The sequence below is a fragment of the Notolepis coatsorum genome, assembly GCF_963971535.1.
Source record: "Notolepis coatsorum genome assembly, chromosome: 18".
In the NCBI taxonomy this organism is placed as follows: domain Eukaryota; kingdom Metazoa; phylum Chordata; class Actinopteri; order Aulopiformes; family Paralepididae; genus Notolepis; species Notolepis coatsorum.
Genome location: NC_140182.1, coordinates 63,950,594 through 63,977,287, shown reverse-complemented (window position 1 = coordinate 63,977,287; position 26,694 = coordinate 63,950,594). Strand labels below are relative to the sequence as shown.

The window sequence follows — 26,694 nt, the reverse complement described above, 5'->3', positions numbered from 1 at the left end:
TTCCATGAATCCCAAGGAACCGACGTGGGTCAGTCAGAGTTGAATTCCTCCGTATGACTCTGTTGGAGTTCCGGAGCTGTGTGACAGCAATAAAACACAGGGGGAAGGTTAAGGAGCCCCACCTGAAGGCAGCGATAAAACCGCAGGCCTCTCAACCCTGAGAGATGCATCAAAGACGGCTTCATTACCAACAGGAAGGACACGGCTGAGCGGGCAGATGACGAGCATGAAGGCGGCTGCATGCCGATGCCGCGCTCTCTGCCATGCAGATGCTACCGTGATGTAATCCCAAAATGGCAGCCAGTGTGGCAACCGGCGTGATCTCTAAACACACACACACACACGCCACGTCTGAGGGCAACCGCTCCTTTAACTCACACCCCCTCGCCCACTACATGGGATCTGACCCTGGGAGCTGACCCTGAAGACTGTCCGATGCACAGAATAACAGGGGAAGAGGAAGAGAGACAGACAGAGATACAGATATCTGAAATATATATATTATATCTGTGAGATTGAGAGAGAGAGAGAGAGAGAGAGAGAGAGAGAGGAGAGAGAGAGAGAGAGAGAGAGAGAGAGAGAGAGAGAGAGAGAGAGGAGAGAGAGAGAGAGAGAGAGAGAGAGAGAGAGAGAGAGAGAGAGAGAGAGAGAGAGAGAGAGAGAGAGCTGCTAGGAGTGGAGCCAACGTTAGCTTGCTGAGGCTACATCAACAGGCTGCTAGGTAGAGTGACCACCTGTCCCGCGACTCGCGGAACAGTCCTGATATTGGGCCGTTTGTCCCGCGTCCCGCAACAACAAAACAATGTCCTGCAATTCAAAGATTAAAAAAAAAAAAAAAAAAATTATCTTTCAAAGATTATTATTTAAAAAATGTTTTAAATGTTGTTAATTTAATGCCTCGTTCCAATACCCTCTTATATTTAAAATAAAAAAATCGGGCGACGTCACAAACCAATGCATTGCGCAGCCGAGCAATAGTATCCATCTGCAGGACCACAGCACCGACACATTCAGGACCGCGACACTTTGCGGACCCACACTCTCCAGACCCTCGCTCTCATTGGCTGATTTGGGTCACGTGACCGTCCCACCCAATGGCTGAATTGGAGTGGTCGGTGCTGTGGTCCTGCAGCAGGATGCATCTCCAGCCGAGGCTGCTGAGCAGCTCACTCGAGTCGCGCTGCCTGTCACCTGTCCGAGCCGGTATTCTGCGAAATTCTACTACTCTGCTGAGAATTGCTGCCGTAGCGCGAATCGCCTATATGTTTGGACAGCTGGGTGACGTCACCCTAATAGTTCACTCCGAATTCCAACAGGTGTACCGACATTTTATCATCTACAAATATATTCGGCTGCAAAGCCAATTACATGCAAATATTTACATGCATATACAGTTCAAAAGGTGCAATGAAAAACACATGTTTAAGATATTGTTTAAGATATATCAACAACAAGACTCAACAAGATGTTCGTCAGCAAGGTGGCAGGATATTGTAGTGTGAACGATTGTGGGTCATGCGCATGCGTGCGCCATGCGTGCCAGCAGGTAGTAGAATTTCGCAGAACACCGTTTCAGATGATCCCCAAAAGGTAGAATGCAGGATCTGCCACTGACAGGAGCTTCACCATCACCCATGGAGGAGAGGGGGACGTCACATATAGTTGTTCAGAGGAGCGCCTCTTCAGCAAGTCTGGCCCGATTATTATTGAGAACTGAATCAATCAGAGGGTCGGTTTGTTATAATAACAGAATACACAGGGAGTATCGCCGGGACACTGATTGATTGATTGATTGATTGAAAACTTTATTAACAGATTGCAGAATGGGTACAATACAGTACAGCTCAATACACACAATTGTTAAGGGGATGCAGACCAGAGAAAGACTTTCGTCTTGTTTACATCAGGGTCCCCCACTGTCCAGAGGGAAGGGGGCAATAGAATCCGGAGGCTAATATCCCCAAAACCGGAGGTGAGTTTAATAAGATTAATAACAAAATGAACTATATATAGCCTACCGTCTGCGTCGAATATGATATATAGGCATTTAAATAATAAATACATTTATTTAATTTTAATTAGCAATAAAAAAAAATTAAAAAAAATTAAATACTTTAAGACCGCGATCTCGATTCATAGACCTATGCGATCTCATTTCTAAATGACGGCGATTCTGATGTATTTGTATTTGCGTCAAAATGGAGATCAATTGCATTAAAAACACTTGCTCCTATTATTCTCTCTTCACACAGCGCTCACTGCCGCTGCCCTCCCCACAATGCCCCTCCCCCCCAGGCTACTCAGCTGAGTAAACAGCTGAGCTCACACATAACACGGCACGTGTCGAACGAGCAAGACAAAACATTTTCAAGCTAAAGAAAAAAGAAAGAAATTAGCGACACTGAAGAAAATCCCGGTGGTGAGGGAGAGTGATGTATCCACTACCGAAAAAAGGAGCACATTCCAGTGAATGGAACTTTTTCAGGTTTAATTAAACCCGACAATGATGTACAAGGAGGAGTCATACAATGCTTTGGCACCATCGCAGCAACGCAAGGTAACATGACCAACCTCTACAACCACCTCAAACGTCACCATAAAGTCGAATATGATTTAGCAATGAAGGACAACCACCACATCACAAAATCCCAGCCGTCAGTCTCAATAACGCAAACGTTATACAGTGCATCGTCATATCCATCAAGTCAATGAACACCGTTCAAAACGAGGGGTTTAAGAAAATGATCAAGACGCTAGACAAGTGCTACTTAATACTTTTCAAATGTTGCATTGTCTGTTCTGTACACCCAGTGTCGAACGACAGTCGAGACAGAACTGTGTGATGATGTGATGAGGTTTTATTTGTATTATTATTCATTCTAAAGCTGTAACTGAACATTCTATTTCATGTTAAAACCATAATTGAACATTCTAAAGCCCTAAGCGAACATCCTATTTGACTCTGAACATTCTAAAGCCATAACCAAACATGCATTACTGATGAAGCAATCACACCTAAGTTTATTCATACATTTTACATTCTAGTTTTTTTTATGTTCAGCAGCATTTAAGTTAATCACTTTGATTAAGTATTCTAAAATAAGAGAGGAAAAGAGACTAGTTATTTTGTATTACAAGAGACTTTTAAGTTTAAGTCAAGCACTTTGTTATGAGTTAAGATATAAGTTATGTTAAGTCAAGCACATTGATGTTATGTTGTCCGTTTAAGAAAGTGCAATAAATGTTTTTATAAAATTTAAATAAAAAAGAATCGTGAGAGAATCGTGATCTCAATTCTTAGGGAGGAAAATCGTGATTCACATTTTAGCAAGAATCGCCCAGCCCTATTACACATACAAGGAATTTGTCTTGGTCATTTGGTCCATCAACATTAACAGACAATATCAACACTTTAGAGTCGATTAACCTGTCAATTTGGTCTTGGTCTTAGGGTGCTTTCTCACTCACCATCGGGGTCGAATCAGCTCCGTTCCGTCCTCGTTCCGTCCTTGGGTGCGAACTCCCCCCCCCCCCCCCCTCCCCCCTCTAGTTTGTGTACACACTTCAGTCTTGGTTCGCTTCGGGTTCTGTTTACGGTTTGCGTTTTGAGCGTGTAAGCTTGCCGTAGGCGATGTCACGCTCGAACGTCAACACAGGAAGGAAGAGTTTAACACACAGTGGTGGAGACTGGATGCTGATATAAAAGAAACAAATAACCAATAAATATGAAGTTATATTTGAACATCTGTTGTCAAGCCTTGTCAATATAACCCACCCCCTTTTCTCACGAATGGAACTGGTGTTGTGGAGTCCACTTTTGAGCGTTTTCCAGGGTTAACGCTAACGCTAAGCTAACGGCTAACGCTAGTTATCTTAGCCTATTACTAGTAGGGATGCACCGAATGCGAAATTCTTGGCCGAAACCGATACCGAAAATAGGAAACAGTTGGCCGAAAACCGAATGCCAAAAGGCCGAAAATTATTAATATAAATATATATATAATGTATTTCTTTTCTTTTTTCAGCTACCTGATTATGGCAAAATACATGATTATGGCAAAACTTAACTTAAATAATATTAATAATCACTATTATGGGCCCATAAAACATTTATTCAGCACTTTTGAATGCATACATTAATTCCAGACTGACTGCTGAAAGATTGTACAATTTAAACATTTTCTCTTTGCATACAACAAAATGTGCATTAAAGTCAAGTGCATTTTCTTTTCTCTGTAGGATAACTACAACAAAGTGCATTCAGAACAAAGCCAAGGTGCTTTAAAACTGCTTAACGATCTGCATAAAGACACACACACAGGACTGTTGTATTTACTACATCTCCCATGACTCTTAGCGGGGGATGACGTAGCTTACGAGAGACTGGTCAAAGAGGAATGGAAGCGTTAGCTAGCTTACCGCTAACGTTTAACCGCGACGGGCATATAGTAATGGCGAGGATATAAAGCATGTTAAAAACGCATTTATTGGATGGTTGCGTTGCTCGCAGAGTTTATAGAAACAGCGCAACTCACAAGAGGAGTTAGTTATCACAGGCTGCAGAATGCAGGACGAGCTGCCAAGCTGCTCACGTTACACGTTGCGCGTTTTGATTACGTCATCACAACAACACTTTAGGTTATGAACGTTACGTAACCCTGTTGACATTAGGTGATATATTTTCGGTGCTAAAACCCTTTCAGCCGAAAGCCGAAAGAGCCTTTTTGACCATTTTCGGTCGATAATTTTCAGCGGCCGAATATTCGGTGCATCCCTAATTACTAGTAACATTGCTCACATCAATTATATTGAATGTCATTGATCTACCGGTCGATCACGGCCGACTGGTTGGGCACCACTGGTCTATAGAAATAAATGCATTCGAACTAGGGCTGGGCGATATGGCCAAAAATGATATCGCGATATATTTTGGCTATATCGCGATACACGATATATATCGCGATATTTTTTACATTTCCTCTAAATCACTTAAAAATGCTTGATTTAACCCTTTGATGCATACAGTCACGCCAATATGATGATTATAATAAGTCCCTGCAACATATGTTTGCATTATTAAACCATGAAGATGCTTTAAAAAATTATTTAATGAAAATGTACTAAGAGTAGTCTACTGACACACTAATAAAAAAAATTATTTACATCTAAGACAATTTATATAAAAACTCTTGGGTGCCTAAGACTTTTACACAGTACTGTCTGTGTTTTCTATCAACTTTAGCCAAACACACACACACATATATATATGTATATATATATACACACCCTACTATGAGAAAATAATAATCACACACAAAGGTATAATGGCTTATAGCAGACTTAATGATTTTAGAATATTTCAGATAATGAAATTAAATGTTTATATCATCAACTATCCAGTTAGTATTTATACTGTCTGTAACGTTTGGCTACTTTAAATCATTGAATGTAGAGAGAGAGCGAGAGAGAGAGAGAGAGAGAGAGAGGGGGCGAGAATGAACAAGAGAGCCAGCCCCCCACCCCCCCCCCCCTCTGGGTTTGTTCTAGGTTCGCGTTTTGATCGTCTAAGCTGCCGTAGGTGATAACGTCACACTCGAATGTAAACAGGAAGAGATGGAGATGGAGACACACGGAGATGGAAATTGAATGATATACAGAAACGAATAACTAATAAATATGAAGTTATGTTTAAACTGCTGTTGTCAAGCGTTGTCAATATAACCCACGCCATTTCCTCACGAATGGAACTAGTCTTGTGGAGTCCGCTTTGACCGTTTACCAGGGTTAGCAGCTAATGCTAGTTAGCTTAGCATAATCCTAATGGATACCTTGGTTAGCAGCTACCGTTAGCTCATTGCTCGTGTCAATTAAATTACATGTTATTAAAGGTCCGCGCTGGTCTGTCTAATGAAATTACAACCGGAACATTATATCGCACTGTACAGCCCTGACTACACTAACGTTAGCCTATAGCTCCGCCGTCCCTTCTCGAGGAAAGCACTGCGAGTGTCTCTCGGCCGCGGACGGCGCCATATAAACTAAATACTCGATGTTCGCGATATAGTACAGTACTACATCTCGGGTAGAACAATCCGCGATACATCGAGTATACTCGATATATCGCCCACCCCTAATTCGAACAAGAAAGTATAGTAGACAGCAATGGCAAAAAAAGTTGCCAGGCTTAATGCAAGCCAGGGAAGCAGGGCACAAAATTAACTTTTTGACTCACCAGCCAGTGGCGGGTAGATGGGAAGAATCTACCCGCCAAGCATATTTCTTACCTGCCAAATTTTTTTTTATTACAAAAAAATATATATATATTTTATATAAATTTTTTTTTTAATAAAATATATATTATATAATCATACTTGTATAATAATGCAGGACCTGCTCAGAGGTCTTTAATTGGCATTGGCAATTATCCTCAACACACACCGGAACACACACGCATGCATTGTCTGTAGGATCGCTGATGCGATTCGTCTCTGCGATTAACCCATCCCGTCGTCCTTCCCCCCCAAGGGCAGCCGGGAGCAGAGAGGCGTCAACGTGAGCCGCGCCAGGGGACCAATCCAAGTGCTCCTGTCCATCTTCGTCAAGGACGCCACAGCGTTAGCGATCTGTTGTTGTGCATGTTTTTCCATTGGGTTTATCTTATCGGGGGGGAAACCCTTGCGAGCACGGGGAGAACATGCAAACTCCACACAGAAAGGCCTGGGAGATACCCCACCTGGGTACCTGGCATCATGGAAACCTGGTCCCCAAGCGGGAATCGAACCCTGGACCTTCTTGCTGTGAGGCGACAGTGTTAACCACTACACCACCGTGCCTCTGTAGTTGTATTATCTGCGAGACATCGCCACCACGCAATAAGTCAAAATGCTCGCTATCTGCAAACAGCTCCACTGTCTGTGTGTATACTTGAGTAGCCTCCAGCTCCAGCAAGGATTCTCCGGCGCTGCAGCTAGACCCTATATTCAGCTAGACCCTACATTCAGCATGCAAGGATTCTCCGGCGCTGCAGCTGGACCCTATTGGTATAATGTTACGGTTCTTTGGTCAAATCACATTCAACATGCCCTCAGCTAGAATACGCATTGAATCAATGTTATAAGACATTGATATCAGGAGCTATCTGTAGCTACTGCTAGCCCGCTAGATAACGTTAAGACAATTTAGTTTACTGGGACATATAGATCTAACGTGAGCTAGCTAACGTGAGCTAGCTAACGAGGGAACGGAGGTATTATGCACTCGAGTCGACTATTGCTGGAGCATTTGTTGATATCAGCAGCTATCAGTAGCTAGCCAGCTAGATACCGTTAGACAATGCCTCGTCATGTATTAAACTAAAAGTGAATAGTTGACTGGGTCATTGTTTAAACAGTAACGGTAGCTCATGGAGGTCCGCTCTAGACTAGAGCAGACTGCCTCTGTGTTGATACGAGCAGAAGCCAATAGTATCCCGCTGCAGGGCTGGGCGGATATGACTCGTTGCCACGTTTTTTTTCAAAATAAGAGTATCATACGAACCGAATGTTGCTAACTGAAGGAGCCATCGATATTATGACTGGAGCTGCGCTTGGGGCGGAAATGAGACCCGCACAGATTTTCAAAATAAGAGTATCGTTATGAACTTGATTGATTGATTACACGCCACACGGCGGGGCAGACCTCTCAGTGGGAGGCGCCAAACGTAAAAACTGAGCGCCAATGGCGGGTGACAGGCTCTAAATTCGCCCCCTGCAGGGAAGTCTTTAGCCCCTTCCATGACTGCGATGTGCAAGCCAGGGGCTTCATATCTGATATATTTCGAAGTTCTCTGAACTCGCCAAATTACCCATAAATATAGTTTTTGTGGGTATTGTCCAGTTGTTGCTGTATGTTTTTATCTGCCCAAAATTCAAGCAAGCATGAAAGCATTACAGTAATGACGTTGTGTGTGTCAGCAAGTTGATACAGAAGCCTCTCCCGTGTTTTGGTACAAGCTTGTACACCACGCCCCCCGCTCCCACTGGCGTGCACCCGAGACCACCATTTCAGCGGTCCAGGTTTGGAGCGAATCAGCGTCCCCGGGCACGGGGGGGGGGGGGGGGGGCGTTCTCACTAGGACGGACACACCCTTTTTGGGTGCGTTGCGGCTCTGATTCGAACCCGAATGGTGAGTGGGAAAGCACCCTCGACCACAACTTTGTTAGGTGATTAGCGGGGGCGTGTCTGAAAATTATCATAACATTCCTGTAGATTTTAAAGTGGTCACTCTGCGTGTTGAATGTGGGAAACAGATACAGATTTGTTTGTGAATAAATCAACTAATCAAGCAGTCGACAAAACCCTGTGATTAATCGTCGACTAAGAATTTCCCTTCGGGGGAGCTCCAGTAGCTCACCACGTACCGCGAGTGCTATTTCAGCGCCGTGGACAACCGTGCTCGTCACGGATCTGGGGCTGAGCGAGTTCGAATCCCGGACTGCAGCCGTGCCTTTCCCAGAGTGTCTTCCCCCCCATCTGAACCCTTTCAGCCTGCTTCTGTCGGTCGAACTTGACCAAGTATAAAAAAAAATGCGATAAACGTATAAAAGAGCCAGGGAAATGGCCAAAGTTTAAAAAAAATAAAAAATTTCCCTTCTTCTACAAAAGGTTGTTCGTAAAAGAGAGCTTTTATAACGTAGGAGGAACAACCAAAAGACTAAAAGGAGGGTGCAGGCCTTGGACGTGGACCCAAAGAGTTCTATCGCATGGACCACAGAGAGGAGCATCACGGGAGACTGAGAATCTGGGTCAGGGGACTAGTGGGGCTGTCCGGGGTGGGTTGGGTTATTATCGGTCACCTCATCACCAGTTCCCTCCAATAGCGTCCGGGGGAAATAAATTACCTTCTTGTGAGGGGGGGGGGGGCACCAGCCGCTGGGGCCTTTGTCGAGGCTCCTGCTACGGGGCATCCTGAAGGGAGTGATGTCACATTTTGGCAGAGTAAGTGTGGAGTCACCCTAGCAACAGCTGAGACTCTGGCACCATGTTTCAATGTAAGCCCCCCCCCAACCCCACCCCACTGGTTGCCTGATTACCAAGGAGACAGACATCAGGAGAGCCTATACAGCGGGAGCACCTTTGAGAAAATGTTCCGTTCACTCGCCCCTGGCTCTATTTGCGAGACCCCGAGAGTTTCATAGACTGTTGAAAAGAAGAGGAATTTCTCTACTCCAAGTGAACAATGTTTTGTTGAATACTGGCCAAAAATTAACATGGTGAACGGACTGCATTTATATAGAGCTTTTAATCCAAAGTGATTTACACATTATGCGCCCTCGCCGACAGCGGAGGCGACCTTGCGAGGCGACAACCTGCTCAGGGAGCACTTAGGGGTTAAGTGTCTCGCTCAAGGACACTTCAACGCACCGCCGGGAGAAGTCGGGAATCTAAACCGGGAACCTCTACCTCGACCGCTCTACCTCCTGAAAAAAAACACTAACCTTCTTACTGCAATATAAAAATGCAAAACCTTTTCTCAAGTGTCAGCGGGCAGGTAACGCATATCTTGGATCGTGTTTTTACCAAGTCTTTAAAGCCCTTTCTATCGACAGTTTGAAAAGGAACCATGTCCTTACACAAGTAAACAGTGACAGCGTTTGTTATGTTGGTCCACAGGCTTTTTTTGTCATTGTTGAAACATAAATAATAAAAAAAAAATATATATATATATTCTGTTACAGCTGCTGAGCTATATACTAGGGGTGGACGGTATGGTCTAAAATTTATATCACGGTATAATTTGAAGCATAGACGGTAACGGTATATATCATGGTATCATCGTTTTTGATAAAAAAAAAAATTATTTTATATAATTTTTTTTTTTTTTATAAAATATATATATTACATAATTAGACTTGTACTTGTATTATCTGCGAGACATCGCCACCACGCAACAAGCTCCACTGTCTGTGTGTACTCTAGTAGCCTCCAGCTACGGCCAGGATTCTCCGGAGCTGCACCTGGACCTATATTCGAGTAGCCTCGAGCAGAGCTACGGCCAGGATTCCCCGGCGCTGCACCTGGACCCTATTGTATTGGTATAACGTTACTTAACTGTGCTCAGCAAGCCCTCAGCTCGAATACGCATCGAATCAGTGTTATAAGACATTGATATCAGGAGCTATCTGTAGCTACTGCTAGCCGGATATATAACGTTAATACAACGCCTCAGTGAATTATTTAGTTCAATGGGACATTTCGTTTTGAACGGTGAACTAACTTGCGTTAACGTGAGCTAACAGCTAACAGGTAGCACACATGTCTCTACTAGACTTTGTGGAGCGTTTGTTGATGTCAGGAGCTATCGGTAGCTGGCCGACTAGATACCGTTCGGTTAGACAATGCCTCATCATGTATTAAACTAAAAGTGAATAGTTGACTGGGTCATTTTGTAACGGTAGCTAAGCTAACGTTAGCTCAGGGAGACGCCGCCGTCCTCCCGTGTCGCGTCCCACTAGACTACTAGACCCGTGTTTACATGCGTGCGGTAGGGGCTGGCACGCCCACTGCGCGAAGCCTCCTAAATAACTTTTTCCAGTTCGCACATATCTATTATCTATGACTAATTCTATCTATTTTTAGGGGCAAATGCGAGTGAAATAGTCGCACTGTGGTTACATGACGTCATTGCTATTTTAGAGCTGCACTACCGGTTACACGGTATAGTCAAAATCCATACCGTAGAGCAAATTCATACCGTTTATACCGTATACCGTTTATACCGTCCACCCCTACTATATACTATAGCTAATGTCCATAAAGAATCGAATCAGGATTGTTAGCAGAGAGAGAGAGAGAGAGAGAGAGAGAGAGAGAGAGAGAGAGAGAGAGAGAGAGAGAGAGAGAGAGAGAGAGAGAGAGAGAGAGAGAGAGAGAGAGAGAGAGAGAGAGAGAGAGAGAGAGAGAGAGAGAGAGAGATACGGCTGCTATAGGAGTGGAGCCAACGTTAGCTTGCTGAGGCTATTGATTGATTGATTGATTGAAAACTTTATTAACAGATTGCAGAATGGGTACAATACAGTACAGCTCAATACACACAATTGTTAAGGGGATGCAGACCAGAGGAAGACTTTCGTCTTGTTTACATCAGGGTCCCCCATTTTCAATTCATCAGGACATATATGACATACATGACATACAGATAGTCAGTACTGCTACATCTATACATTTATGACATACCAGATTTGCAAATACAGTACTGTTTGTGATACAGAAGGAGTCAAGAAAAGGGAGTATATACATTTGACGTAGAAACTGTACATTGGAGGAGGTTGGGTGGGGGGGGTTGGGTACATTGGGATATTGACAACCATACTGGGTAATTTACATTGGAGGTGGTTGGGGGGGGCACACTGTATAAACAAGCAAAACTGTACATTGAGGGGGGGGGGGGAGACACTGTACAAACAAACAAAATTGTACATTGGACTATTGACAAAACCATACTAGGTAAATGACTGTACATTGGAGGGGGTTGGGTTAGGATATTTACAGGGGCCAGTGTTGAATTGCAGTCTCCCGTAGGTGTCCCTTGAGAGAGGTTTTGAAAGTGGGTAGCTACATCAACAGGCTGCTAGGAGTGGAGCTAACGTTAGCTTTCTGAGGCTACATCAACAGTTAACATTACTTAAGATTTTTGCGCGATGTGGGCATTCCAGAATGGCGAGGATGCAAAGCATGTTAGACCATTGGATCCATCGCAGAGTTTACATTACACATAGAAAACTGCGCAACTCGCGAGAGAAGTTGTCACAGATGTGTGCAACGCAGGGCTGAAGAGTTTGCTTCTAGAATTGAAGGTCCGCTCTGTTCCGTGTCTATTATGAAATGACAATTGTTTCCAGTTAGCACATATCTATTTTTAGGGGCAAATGCGAGTGAAATAGTCGCACTGTAGAGCCCTGCCTCAGCAAGCTAACGTTAGCTCCACTCCTAGCAGCCCCCTCCCTTCACACTGTGGTTACGTCATTGCTACTTTAGAGTTGCTCTAACGGTAACAAGGACAAGGTATAGTCAAAATCCATACCGTAGCGCAAATTCATACCGTTTATACCGTATACCGTTTACCGTCCACCCTACTCTGCGTTGTGGCCGCAGCAACCCGAGTTCGAATCCGGGTCACGGTATTGCGAATACAATGTCACGGCATACAGGCTGTTTTTTTAGGCGGCACGGTGGTGTAATGGTTAACGCTGTCACCTCACAGCTAGAAGGTCCTGGGAGAACCCTGCTCACAAGGGTTTCCCCTCCCAATAAGATAAACTCAATGGGTTCAATGGTTAGCTATGTTTTGATATATGAGAATTATAAAATGTATTAACTTGGCTTAGAACTCGATCTTGTAAACAAGTAATAAGGACTCACTATGACAATGACTATGACTTGACAGACTCACTATGACAATTTCAGTCAAATTGAATACCCTACTGTGTTTAGTCATAAACACACAATCTCTACTACTATGCACTCAACACTGCAGCACTCAAGTTTCAACACTTTGATGAACATTGTTACTCAGCTGAAAGAGTTGGGCCCTTCCTGCTGACTTGTCGTACAGAACTTTTAAGTCGCTTTGGATGAAAGCGTCAGCTAAATGACTAAATGTATGTCATAAGAGTTCTAGTATATATCAGGTTTACCCTACAGGCGGACAGCACTGTTTCTGGATTGTAATTTAAATTAACAGTGTCTCTTAAAGTGTAACACCATGTCTGATGAGCATAACTCACAATGGCCTGCATATGCTTATGTCACCTATTACCCATCAGGTCAGGCCTATTTGGACGTGAATGTAACCTAGGCCCATGAGGTGTGCCTACTCAGCCTGGTGGTTGTTTGAGTTTGTATCCAAAATAATATGTATAGTCAGCATGTAAAAATGTGGAACTACTCCATAAAAATTTATTGGGAAAGATGGTAGGCTATTTATTTCAGGTGGTTTGTCTGGGGATTGCCATGGAGGTAGTCTATAGCCTGCATACTGGTTCAGAATCATTAACACTACCAAAGAATAAAGCCAATTTCAGAATTAAAGCAGAAAAATCTAATTTTGAGTATAAATATTTTAACCCTTTCCCTGTACCAGCCCCGGTAGCTCGCCGTGATCGTATAGTGGTTAGTACTCTGCGTTGTGGCCGCAGCAACCCAGGTTCGAATCCGGGTCACGGCATTGTGAATACAATGTCACGGCATACTGGCTGTTTTTTAAGGCTACAAGGTCCTGGGAGAACCCTGCTCGCAAAGGGTTTACCCTCCCAATAAGATAAAATGGAAAAACAATGGTTAGCTATGTTTTGATATATGAGAATTATAAAATATTAATTTGGCTTATTACTTGATCTTGTAAACAAGTAATAAGGACTCACTATGACAATGACTTGAAGGACTCACTATGACAATTTCAGTCAAATGCCCTACTGTGTTTAGTCATAAAAACATAACATCTCTACTACTGTGCACTCAACACTGCAGCACTCAAGTTTCAACACTTTGATGAACATTGTTACTCAGCTGAAAGAGTCGTACCCTTCCTGCTGACTTGTCGTACAGAACTTGTAAGTCGCTTTGGATAAAAGCGTTCAACTTAATGACTAAATGTAAATGTAACACAGAGATTTCCATTACTCTAACCCCATGCGGTGGGGTAGCCGACACGTAGTCCAGTGTGATTTCTCTCTCTCTCAACACACAGAATTCACACCAAACCCCCCTTGTTTTGAATGAGACTAAACACCCCTACAGCCGTCCAGACAAAACAGCTATTAGAACTATTAGAAACACCAAGGCCAATCATAGGTTGACAGGATGCAAGCTATAATTAGCTCTGCATGTGAGGACAGACCAGGCCACACCACAGTTCACGAAGCCGTTCACAAACGCATAACTAATTAAATGTGTAAAATGTTGCCATTTCTCAGCTTTTACCCTCAAGTTAATTCATTGAATTTGGTAACATCACCGCTAAGCCAGAAACAGTTCTTGGGGAAATTATCGCAGAAGGCAGGACTAATGCAGTTCATGAGACTCAGACTACTGATGAGACTGATTCGATTAAAATGTATTGTCATTATACAGCATAACGAAATGTTTGGCATCCAACCAGAGTGCAAATGTAACAGTAAAGTGCAATAGTAATTTACAATGTACAGGTGATTAAACTAAACTTTAACTGGGTAAATATACAAATTAGTACTACTGGATGTAGCGCTAATCAGATGTATACGTGTACAGAGTTGTAGTATTAATATGTACAGTGATATAGTCATACTATCATACTAGTAGGTAAGGGATACAGATATATATACAGGATAGTATCTACAGATATGTAAAAGGATTATGTGCAGGTAAGTACAGACAGATGTGGATAGATATAGATATGAGACTAATGCACATCCTACTCTCATTATATTACAGTAAAAAAAAAGAAAACAAAGCTTCTTAAAAAAGCCACACAACGCTTTCAGGGATAATCAACGTTTCCCACCCGCCACGCCACGCCACCCCACCACCTCCTCTCCCCCTCTTCCCCCTCGCTCTCACCACACGCAATCCATTTTACACTGTTATATTTGAACAATAACATGACATTGAAGCTCAATTACAACGGGATCCTGAGGAACCATTAGCATTGAGGACACACACACACACACAACAACAAAAGCGTCTCGTGTGGCTCCTGTGTGAAGTACAGATGAAGGTGAGGGAGGGACAACACCTATAGGACGGAGAACATAGGAGCTGAGTTGTGAGGTCCGAGGCTCATCAATAACATACCTGACGGGAGTTTAGCTTCATGAGCTCAACAAACGCACTGCGTTTTCATTACACATCACAAAAGAGCATTACAGTTCATTAATAGAGTTAATTTAATTTAAGGGTTTGGACCCCAAGCCCTTATTTACAATTTAGCAACTTGATTGGTAGAGTTCTTTCTCAGCACAATCTCTCCCCCGGCACAAGCTGCAGGTATCCATTAGATTCAAGATTCAAGAGGTTTATTCGTCACATACATACACAAGATGAAGACATTATAGTGAAATGAAGGTGGCCATGCCCGCCTTGATTGTGCAAAAATACAAATAATAATAGAATAAAATAGAATAGATAATAAAATAGACATGATAAAAAGTACTAAGATAAAATTCTAAGCTTACGAATTAAAAGGTAATGAGTCCTATATACACAATATACAGTTATATATAACTAAACTATCCCAGCTATACTAACTATACAAAAACATAGTTATGTTTTATTTTTTTCTTTAAAGTGACCTTTTCCATTATGAAGTACCTGAAGTAGTGTTCTCCTCAGGAACAGCTTGGATTGTGCTGAGAAAGGACTCCACCGATCAACATCATCATTGGTACAGTAAGTAGGAAATGGGGCCAGGGGTTAGAAATTCTGAATTTATCCTTTAATCCGAAAACAGAGCAATGCCATTCACAAAAAGACGCTTACTACTAGGTATGGTTATGATGGACAATAATCATTTTTCCCCCCACTATATAGACTAGAGTATCTCGGAAAATACAGTAGCGGTTATGAAACCATCAGAACTCTTTTATTTCCACCACAATGGTGAAACGAACTTCCCACCAGAGTTAGGACAGCCGAAACCCGACCAACGACTAAAAAACCCACTTGATGAACATTGTTACTCGGCTTCTAGAGTTGTACCCTTCCTGCTGACCTGTTGTACAGAACTTGTAAGTCTCTTTGGATAAAAGTGTCAGCTAAATGACAAACTGTAATGTAAATGTACCATGACTACCAGTAGAAATAAGAATAAAATAGAATATAAAGTAGAGGTCAGGGAATGTGTAAGGGTTAACACACACACACACACAGTCTTGTTGAAGAGGTCAGCTGAGGTCAGACGGGAGGAAGCCAGTCTTGGTTCCGACGAGACCGCAGCCTCCTGCCAGCGGGGGGGGGGGGGGGGGGTTCAAAGAGTCTGTGCCCAGGGTGTGGGACGCAAACTATGAATAATATTATCATAAACCCTGCCCTCCTAACAAGGCCTTTCAGCTCTTCAGATGTGACCTGGAGATGTGAGGAGCTTTGACAGAGAGAGAGAGAGAGAGAGAGAGAGAGAGAGAGAGAGAGAGAGAGAGAGAGAGAGAGAGAGAGAGAGAGAGAGAGAGAGAGAGAGAGAGAGAGAGAGAGAGAGAGAGAGAGAGAGAGAGAGAGAGAGAGAGAGAGAGAGAGAGAGAAAGAGAGAGAGGATGAGGCCTGAGGCACAAGAGGACGACAGGGACCAGAGCTAGAACTGCAGGCCTATATGATGATGAGGATGATGATGATGATAATGATGATGATGATCACTTCCTCATCCCACGAATATAGAGAATTCCATAATTCACGGGGAGTAAAGCTTAAGGTCATGCCTGTGCTTTAAAAAGATGAGAGAAACGCTTTCCGCCCTTCGCTTGAAAGAGTCTCTTTCACTCTTTGTGCCCTGGTTTGGTGCACATCCTTGTTTTTGTTATTTCCACTTTAGACGCTTGTTTCGGAAGATAATACTTAATTGAACAGGGGGTAGGCGGGACCAAAGAAACTGTTGGGTCCTCCTGATTGGGTGTCGCAGGAAGGAGGGCAGCTCAAGCCAGGGGCAATGCTGAATTTGGAGCCATTAAACAGTTTAGGGAGAAGATCAGAGTGTAATGGAAACAGGTCCGGCGGGGACTGAACCTTGACGCATTGTGGGAACAGGATATGAACACAAGGGTGAGGGAGAAGAGAAAGAGAGAGAAAGAAAGAGAGAAAGAGAGAGAGAGAATGACCTAGTTATGCCTTTTACTGCTCTCTCTCTCCCCAGCCTTGGTGTCCTGGAATTCCGGGAAATCAGGCTGCTGGCAGCATGGAAGGAAGGGGACGGCTAGAGCTACCGGTAGAGATGGGACGGCTAGAGCTACAAGTAGAGGATGTCTAGAGCTACCGGTAGAGATGGGACGGCTAGAGCTACAAGTAGAGGACGGCTAGAGCTACCGGTAGAGGTGGGACGGCTAGAGCTACAAGTAGAGGACGTCTAGAGCTACCGGTAGAGATGGGACGGCTAGAGCTACAAGTAAAGGACGGCTAGAGCTACCGGTAGAGGTGGGACGGCTAGAGCTACCGGTAGAGGTGGGACGGCTAGAGCTACAAGTAGAGGATGGCTAGAGCTACCGGTAGAGGTGGGACGGCTAGAGCTACCGGTAGCGGTGGGACAGCTAGAGCTACAAGTAGAGGTCGGCTAGAGCTACCGGTAGAGGCCGGCTAGAGCTACCGGTAGAGGACGTCTAGAGCTACAAGTAGAGGACGTCTAGAGCTACAAGTAGAGGACGTCTAGAGCTACAAGTAGAGGACGTCTAGAGCTACAAGTAGAGGACGTCTAGAGCTACCGGTAGAGGTGGGACGTCTAGAGCTACAAGTAGAGGACGTCTAGAGCTACCGGTAGAGGTGGGACGTCTAGAGCTACCGGTAGAGGTGGGACATCTAGAGCTACCGGTAGAGGTGGGACGGATAGAGCTACCGGTAGAGGTGGGACGGATAGAGCTACAAGTAGAGGTTGGCTATGTAGTTATGATGTAATATAATTTATGCAAAAAAAATTATCTCACCAAGTCCACATATTATTTTTACGCACAGTTATTGGCATGTTTGAAGGATACCAATTGTACACCACAGATACCACAAATTCTTCTATGAAAGAGACATCGAGAGGTTTTGTTTCAGATTTTTATCATCAATTACTAACATCCTCATATGAAACCCTCCATCTAGACTCAGTCTGGAGAAGGGATATACCAGACCTGGAGATAGATTTTGACTGGCAAGAAGCCTGGGCAAATGTTCGACTTGCATCAAGGAACCCGGACCATCAACAAATCAATCTTAACTATATTCACAGGACATACTTAACTCCTATAAGACTGAACAAAATGGGTCTTAAACAAGTCCCCAAATGCTCCTTATGTACAAATGGGGACGAGGGGACATTTATGCACTGGGACTGCCCACCAGTTAAGATATTCTGGAAAGAAGTGACCAGGGAGCGAAATTAACTTTTTGACTCACCGGCCAGTGGCGGGTAGATGGGAAGAGTCTACCCGCCAAGCATATTTCTTACCTGCCAAATTTTTTTTTTATTAAAAAAATATATATATATATTTTATATAAAAAAAAAATTTAAATAAAATATATATTATATAATCATACTTGTAGTTGTATTATCTGCGAGACATCGCCACCACGCAATAAGTCAAAATGCTTGCTATCTGCAAACAGCTCCACTGTCTGTGTGTGTATACTTGAGTAGCCTCCAGCTCCAGCAAGGATTCTCCGGCCCTGCAGCTAGACCCTATATTCAGCTAGACTAGGGCTGGGCGATATGGCCTAAATATGATATCACGATATTTTCTGACCTTTCGGCGATACACGATACGCATCACGATGTTTTTCTTTTTTTCCCCAAACAATTCATTATGAGGCTTACCAAGACAGTATTTGAGTTTGCAAGCTAACATTAAAGACAAAATAAAATACCCATGCATTTAGCATTTTTATATTATATATTAGATTTAGATTATTGGATTATTAGATTATATATTGCATATATTTAGCAATGAGATATTATATGATTTAGATATGAAATATGATGAATTGAAAATGGGGGACCCTGATGTAAACAAGACAAAAGTCTCTCTCTGGTCTGCATCCTCCAGTCTTGTATTGAGCTGTACTGTATTGTACCATGCTGCAATCTGTTAATAACGTTTTCATTCATCAGACGGCAAACAGAATAATTTTGATTGACAGTCGAGTCTGCCAATTACGTCACACCGCTTGCACCCGCCCTGCTGTTCTTAGCACCAATCGGCAAGCGCGGATTATTTTTTTACTTACGCCATTGGAGAGCTCAATGACAACAACAATGGTAGCAGTACTAGCTCCCCGCGGCCGACGTTTAGCTTTTAGCTACGCAGGATGACTAAACGACTGGAGGCATAATGATTTTACTGCAACGGATGTTATAATAAAAGCCTTTCCATACATCTGTCTGATTGAAAACTTTATTAACAGACCGCAGAATGGGCACAACTGAGTCAGCACGGGCTGAGATATGAACGACTAATGCTTGCTATATCTAGGTCGACCTCGGACGTTGCTATGTAAATACACTGATGTTATTGAATGTGTAACTATTAGTGCTGTCAGGCGATTAAAAAAATTAATCTAATTAATTACAGGATTTGTAATTAATTAATCTAATTAATCGCATTTTAATCGCATAACCATTTTATGCCTGATATTCTATATTCTATAATCATATTCAAATTGCATGTGTCCGGATGGCAGAATTCAGTACTGTATCTACAAAACCTTCTGTTTAATCATCTTCCATCTATTAATTTGCTTAGATTTTTCAGGTCTGGTCAATTTGAGCATAGCGTTATTCACAGTCAAAGATAAAAAAAATGTTTATTGATATTCTCATTTGGTTCATTACAATTTACTCAAGCCTAGTAACAGACACAGTATTTCTGACACTGGGAATACATTCCCTGAGATCCATAGATGTCCCTAGAATCAGATACCAAGAACATGCAAATGGACCATATAAAAAAAAGGTCTGTAATGTGTATTCTACGTTCTTATGGAATGAACGAGATAAAAAAAAAATTATATAAAAAAAAAAAAAAAAATTGTAATTAATTTTGAGTTAATTTTCATAACGCGATAATTTGCTGTGTAATTAATTAATCTAATTAACGCGATAAACTGACAGCCCTAGTAACTATATAACGTTAATGCCACAAAACGAATGCCTTTGTTATCATAAGTAGTAACTTTGATGCAGTAGTGTGTGTGTGGGGTGGCGCTGTTCAAAAGTTTCAACGTGTGGACCAGATTGACGCGACACAATCCTCTTGGGCAAAACATCACGATATCCACGATACGTTTAAAAAGTGTATCGTTAATGAACTGTACCCGATATTGATATAATATCGTCATATCGCCCAGCCCTAAGCTAGACCCTACATTCAGCATGCAAGGATTCTCCGGCGATGCAGCTGGACCCATTTATAACGTTACTGTTCTTGTGTCAAATCACATTCAACATGCCCTCAGCTAGAATACGCATTCAATCAATGTTATAAGACATTGATATCAGGAGCTATCTGTAGCTACTGCTAGCCCGGTAGATAACGTTAAGACAATTTAGTTTACTGGGACAGATCGACTAACGTGAGCTAGCTAACGCGAGCTAACGAGGGAACGGAGGTATTACGCACTCGACTATTGCTGGAGCATTTGTTGATATCAGCAGCTATCAGTAGCTAGCCAGCTAGATACCGTTAGACAATGCCTCGTCATGTATTAAACTAAAAGTGAATAGTTGACTGGGTCATTGTTTAAACAGTAACGGAGGTCCGCTCTTCTAGAGCAGACTGCCTGTGTTGACATGAGCACTGCGAGCAGAAGCCCTTAGCCAATAGTATCCCGCTGCAGGGCTGGGCGGATATGACTCGTTGCCACAGTTTATTTCAAAATAAGAGTATCATACGAACCTAATTGTTGCTAACTGCCAGAGCCATCGATATTATGACTGGAGATGCGCTTGGGGCGGAAATGAGACCCGCACAGATTTTCAAAATAAGAGTATCGTTATGAACTTGATTGATTACACGTCACACGGCGGGCAGCCCTCTAAGTGTCAAGCGCCAACGGTAAAAACTGACTGCCCCTGGCGGGCGGCGGGCTTTAGTTTCGGTCCCTGCAAGTGACCCAACAATTATCAAATCTCTTAACTCTGAATATACCTGTACACCCCTCTGTATTACTGCTGAATGATGTCTTTGAGTGTGCAGTACATCCACAGCTAAAGAGATTGGTTTTATCTGGTATCACAGTGGCTAAAAAGCTGATAGCATCACGATGGTTTCAACCGGAAAAAATTTGCCGGAAGGTCTGGATTCTTACATATCTCGATGTGATTTATCAAGAAATATCTACAGCAAGAATTTTGGGTCTCAATGAATCCAAAATGACAATGTGGTTAGAAGTGGTGGAGAGAATAAAAGCTAGCATATAAAGGTAGTGTCTGGTAGGAACAAGTTATAATGGATGGATTATCCAATGGGGGGTCCGGGAGGGGGGGGTACGAGCTAGAGCATATGTGTGTAGGGTACTAGATAACAGGTATTAGGGGTATATCCTGTATAAGACATTTAACTAAATGGTGATTTCATTGGATATGCACTGTTAATTAATGCTTGTATATCTTATCGTGTGTTGTCATGTTTGTTTATATGTTTGTTTAAAAAATAATATAAAAAAAAAAAAATACAAAGGTAGAGGATGGCTAGAGCTACCGGTAGAGGTGGGACATCTAGAGCTACAAGTAGAGGCCGGCTAGAGCTACAAGTAGAGGACGGCTAGAGCTACCGGTAGCGGTGGGACGGATAGAGCTACCGGTAGCGATGGGACGGCTAGAGCTACCGGTAGCGGTGGGACGGATAGAGCTACCGGTAGAGGTGGGACGGATAGAGCTACCGGTAGAGGTGGGACGGATAGAGCTACCGGTAGAGGTGGGACGGATAGAGCTACCGGTAGAGGTGGGACGGATAGAGCTACCGGTAGAGGTGGGACGGATAGAGCTACTGGTAGAGGACAGCTAGAGCTACCGGTAGAGGTGGGACGGCTAGAGCTACTGGTAGAGGTGGGACGGATAGAGCTACTGGTAGAGGTGGGACGGATAGAGCTACTGGTAGAGGACAGCTAGAGCTACCGGTAGAGGTGGGACGGATAGAGCTACTGGTAGAGGTGGGACGGATAGAGCTACTGGTAGAGGACAGCTAGAGCTACCGGTAGAGGTGGGACAGCTAGAGCTACCGGTAGAGCTACCGGTAGAGGACAGCTAGAGCTACCGGTAGAGGTGGGACGGATAGAGCTACTGGTAGAGGTGGAATGCGCGCTCTCTGGCTCAGCGCCGGTGCGGCTAGTCAGGCGAAGAGGCCTACTAGTTTGCTCGATGGGACTGGGTTAGACGGTGTATATTCAGCCTCTTACAAAAGACTGTGTAGGTTCTGTGCAGCAGTGACATCTTCCCACAGCTTATTTCTCGTTCCGCTGCCTTTGCACAAACACCTCCAACGCTTCTTTTTAACATCATTCTAGACAGGCGTCGTTTTATTTTTTTATTTTTTATGCGAGCAACCCGCCCTGAAGCCTAAAAGAAACACGAACCTTCATACTTCATACTTACTATCATGCACTTTTCCACTAAATAATTCTTCTTGCCTATATTACTACCTACTATATGTCTTTTTACTACGATGCACTCAACACTGCAGCGCCCAGGTTTCAACACTGTTTGATGAACATTGTTACTCAGCTGAAAGAATTGTACCTTTCCTGCTGACCATAAAAGTGTCAGCTAAATGACTAGATGTAAATGTAATGTATTGTACGCACGGTCAGGTATAGGCAATACTTGGGCGAATAAACCTGATTCTTATGAGACACGAGAGGACGCCAGACAGACCCTGCTCCGTCCCTTCCCCTCCGTCCACCACCCTGCGCTGACGTCAGCCAACACGAAGCCACACGACACTGCTGCATACGGCACACCTGCCAGCTTCAGTCCCCTGGCACACCTCCAGCTCGGCTCTCTAGCAGGAGTACAGGTCTGTTTACAAGCCGAGCAGCACGCCAGCACGTTCCTCTATGTTCACCTGGCCCTGGAATGTTCTGCCCGATGAGCTCGGTTTAGCTGCTGGCTCTCCGGCTCATTTTGAATCTCGTCTTAAAACACGTCTTTTACGAGAAGGCCTATTTAATGTCCTGATTTATGTTCTGATCTAATGTATTAGATATGTTTTTTGTTGTTGTTTATTATTACCATAGGCATAGCTTGTGGGGGGGTTACAGGGGGCTTGTCCCCCTCACTATTGAGAAGAGGTAAATGTGTCCCCCTCAAAGAATAATAGCTCATTATTAGCTATATAGCTAATATGAAAGACAACCACCTCCCTAAAGGAGGTAAAAAATAAGGGGGTCAAAACGTTGATATATCCTTCTTACCATATTAACCAACAAGCTCAGACATCCCTACAGTACCGTACCATCTCAAGCTGGTAGACGTGCCTCTCATAAGTACACCAGAAGTGTTTGACGCTCAGGATTTCCAGGGGGAGGACCAACCAGGACCCCCGCTTACAGTGTCCCCCCCCAATGTTGAACACAAACCTACGTCCCTTGATTATTACTATTGTTATTGTAATGTCCTAGCATCTACTATCCCATATCTCTCTGCGAGGGAACTCTGGATCAGTTCCATCTGCTGGAGCCGGTGTCAAAGGCAGCAGTGATTGTAAATATCGCTTTACTGTTTCATCGCAGCACACAAATGTCACAAAACCTTTAGATGTTCGCTCAGTGTGTGTCAATGAGGGGTTTGATATGTCTGCGTGTTGAGGAGCGGTGAGAGGAACCTCCAGGGATTCCTGCAGTCCAGGAGACGACTCGTCCCACAACTTCAGAGGAGGAAAACAAACGTCCTGTAATTGATACTGATGGAACCTTCTCTTACGCAGGTTGTATCAGAGCCTGAAGATAAAACTGAGGCACCATCAAAGGAAGACTTGTCAAAGACAGACAAAAGAAACAGCTCGGGCCAAGCCTTGTATTTACCCTTCTGATGTGAAACTATCACTTTTCTCTACTGAAGTAAAGATCTGCTGGTCTGTGAGGATAAACTACAAAAAAAATTAACATTTATCAAATAATTTGTCCTGCATCAGTATCTTCCCTTGTAAAGAGTATCATGGTATTTCAATACGTGTTTTGATGACTACATCATGGTAGCAACCAAAAACCTACGCCACATACCATTGTTTAAGTTGTATTATACCATGGTATAATTTAGGTACAAACATGGCACCATGACAATCCATGACTTTTACCATAGTAGTTTATTTATACAATGGCCACTACCAGGGTAGAACTGGAAATCCCATCAAACTACTGAAAGATACAGAACGTTTTCTGTAAGGGCTGACACTGTTGGGGCCGGTGGGAAACCATACAATGCTGTAACCAAACAGTATGGTCTGTTTCCCCAATAGAGGAATAGGATACCCCTGACTGAGTGCATTATTGATGTTCCAGACAATGGCAAAATGATATGAGCTCCAACACTTTATGTGCTTGTAAACTATATGCCTATCTAGTGACCCTTCATTATTCATGTCAGCTAGGTATAGCAACCATGCTATGGATCCCACTTTTTTTTATTCACATCTTAAATCTTCTAAATCTATGAGCCTGTCGCCTTCAGTACAAGCGATAACCCTGCAAACACAACGGTATACACAGTGACAATCAAAGCGTGACACGTTAAATAACTAATGCAAGCTAAATGCCGTTTCACTCTATCCGGGGTGCATTTTTTGAACCCTTTCAACCGTAACTTTGATACTGACATATCCTCGGCTCGGGGTGGTGGGTTACAGGCAGCGAATGAAAGCATCCAGACTCGTGTTGCAAGGTGCAGCGTGCAGGTGTATATATAATTATCTACATTTAGGTATAATTCAGCCGTGAAATAGCGAAAGGAAACGTCCTCACAGCATGCAAAGCTGCACAATGACAGATATCAGTCGCGGGACCTGCAGGCACTTGCTGTGCCAATGCTTTCCGCCAGGTCAGAGACAATTGCAGCACTATGTTCTACAACACAAACTGTTGTTGAAGAATATGGCACAGGTGACTAACCTGAATTGTGCACGTATATTCCGTATCATCCAGGAGTCTGACGGTGCAGTTGTATTCTCTCTCAAGATTCCTGATGCTGCCACTCATAAATCGGCTCAACATCTTCTCAGAGAATTACTGGTCTGCGTCTCTAGGACCAGAACAATAAACTGAAAACATGCATGTAAAAGTAATGTCACATTGACCACATTTCCCGATATCCGAAACAAGCGGCAGCTCTGGGTCTTACTGCCAATGCGTGGAGCATTGCTGTCCCATCAAGTGTCTGTACAGTAGGCCTACGCGAAGTGCGAGATTTAAGGATGCCCGCATCCAGATCCAGGGCCAGTTCACCCTTGTGTTCTGTAGCCGAGCGGTGGATGATCATTCACCCATTCGCCGATGCAACTTGTGCAAGGGGGCGGTTCCCCCGGAAGACTGACGTCAACGAGAGCCAACGGGAATGTAATCTACCTAATGTTAGATAGATATCCATGAAATGTTATTTTCTGACGCCTAAACTCGATTTAAACATGTGCACACGTCTTCAAAATGCCTACTTTTATTTATCGATATTGTTTTGTTATTATTGTTTTGTTTTGAGTAATTTTTTGTCGCCGGTAGACATTATTATTATTATTATTATTATTATTATTATTATTATTATTATTATTATTATTATTATTATTATTATTATTATTATTATTATTATTATTATTATTATTATTATTATTATTATTAATTATTATTATTATTATTATTATTATTATTATTATTATTATTATTATTATTATTATTATTATTATTATTATTATTATTATTATTATTATTATTAATATCATTACTATTTTTGTATTAGTAGTAGTAGTAGTAGTAGTAGTAGTAGTAGTAGTAGTAGTAGTAGTAGTAGTAGTAGTAGTAGTAGTAGTAGTAGTAGTAGTAGTAGGCTGTTATTATTATTAGTAGTCGTATTATTACTACTACTACTACTACTACTATCTACTATTACTACTACACTACTACTACTACTACTACTACTACTACTACTACTACTACTACTACTACTACTACTACTACTACTACTACTGATTTGATTTGATTTGATGTTTTTTATTTTCGTGTCTTACATACAGGTGTATGCCCAGCCCATATCTTACAAGACACATAAACAATAAGTATAGTATACTTGACAAATTACTTGACAAATTATGACATTGACAATAGGTTATATAGACCAAGATGGCCACAAAAAAAGAAAATACAATAAACGTAATATAACACAAGCTGTAAGCAATGTATGTAAACAAAGAAACAAGAGGAATTCATATGCAATTATATAGGATATAGTGTGTTTTGTCTCAAGTGCCATGCTTTCTCCAAAAATCCTGCAAAACTGAAGATGTCCTCCACAAAAAAAAAACTCAACATACAACTCTCAGACTGCCTAAACAAATCCGGATTTACAATTAGAATTTTCTCAAATAAAGCCCTCCTCAAATCGGTGTACAAAGGGCAATAAAAAACAACCGCTCCTCCTCAGGTTTACCTTGGAATCTATACCCACTTCCACAGCCAATGGCAGGGTGCCAGACCTCAACTGGGCACACAGAGACCTCCGTCTGATCTTTAAGTTTAACATTACATACTACTACTACTACTACTACTACTACTACTACTACTACTACTACTACTACTACTACTACTACTACTACTACTACTACTACTACTACTACTACTACTCTCAAAGAGCACAGACAGGAGGCTGCAATTCTAAACTGGCCCCCGTAAATGTCCGAACTCCCTCCCACCCACCCCCTCCTAATGTACATTTCCCTCCCCCTCGTATGTATATATTTACTGTTACTGAGTTCGTCACACGTGGACTATTCATTGCATAGAATGGATAATTAATTCAGACCATTC

At 42.7% G+C, this 26,694-nt stretch overlaps 1 protein-coding gene across 2 annotated transcripts in view; it reads right to left on the bottom strand.

The window, feature by feature from the left end:
- Positions 1-24,894, bottom strand: part of frmd5a (FERM domain containing 5a) — a gene marked incomplete at both ends in the record, with an annotated part of 294,584 nt that extends 269,690 nt beyond the window's left edge. For both annotated transcript variants that reach the window (XM_084334982.1, XM_084334983.1), the window contains one exon: positions 24,793-24,894. In XM_084334982.1, the coding sequence (XP_084191108.1) occupies positions 24,793-24,894 (102 nt within the window). The remainder of the gene's footprint in view (positions 1-24,792) is intronic.
- Positions 24,895-26,694: the final 1,800 nt, after the last annotated feature.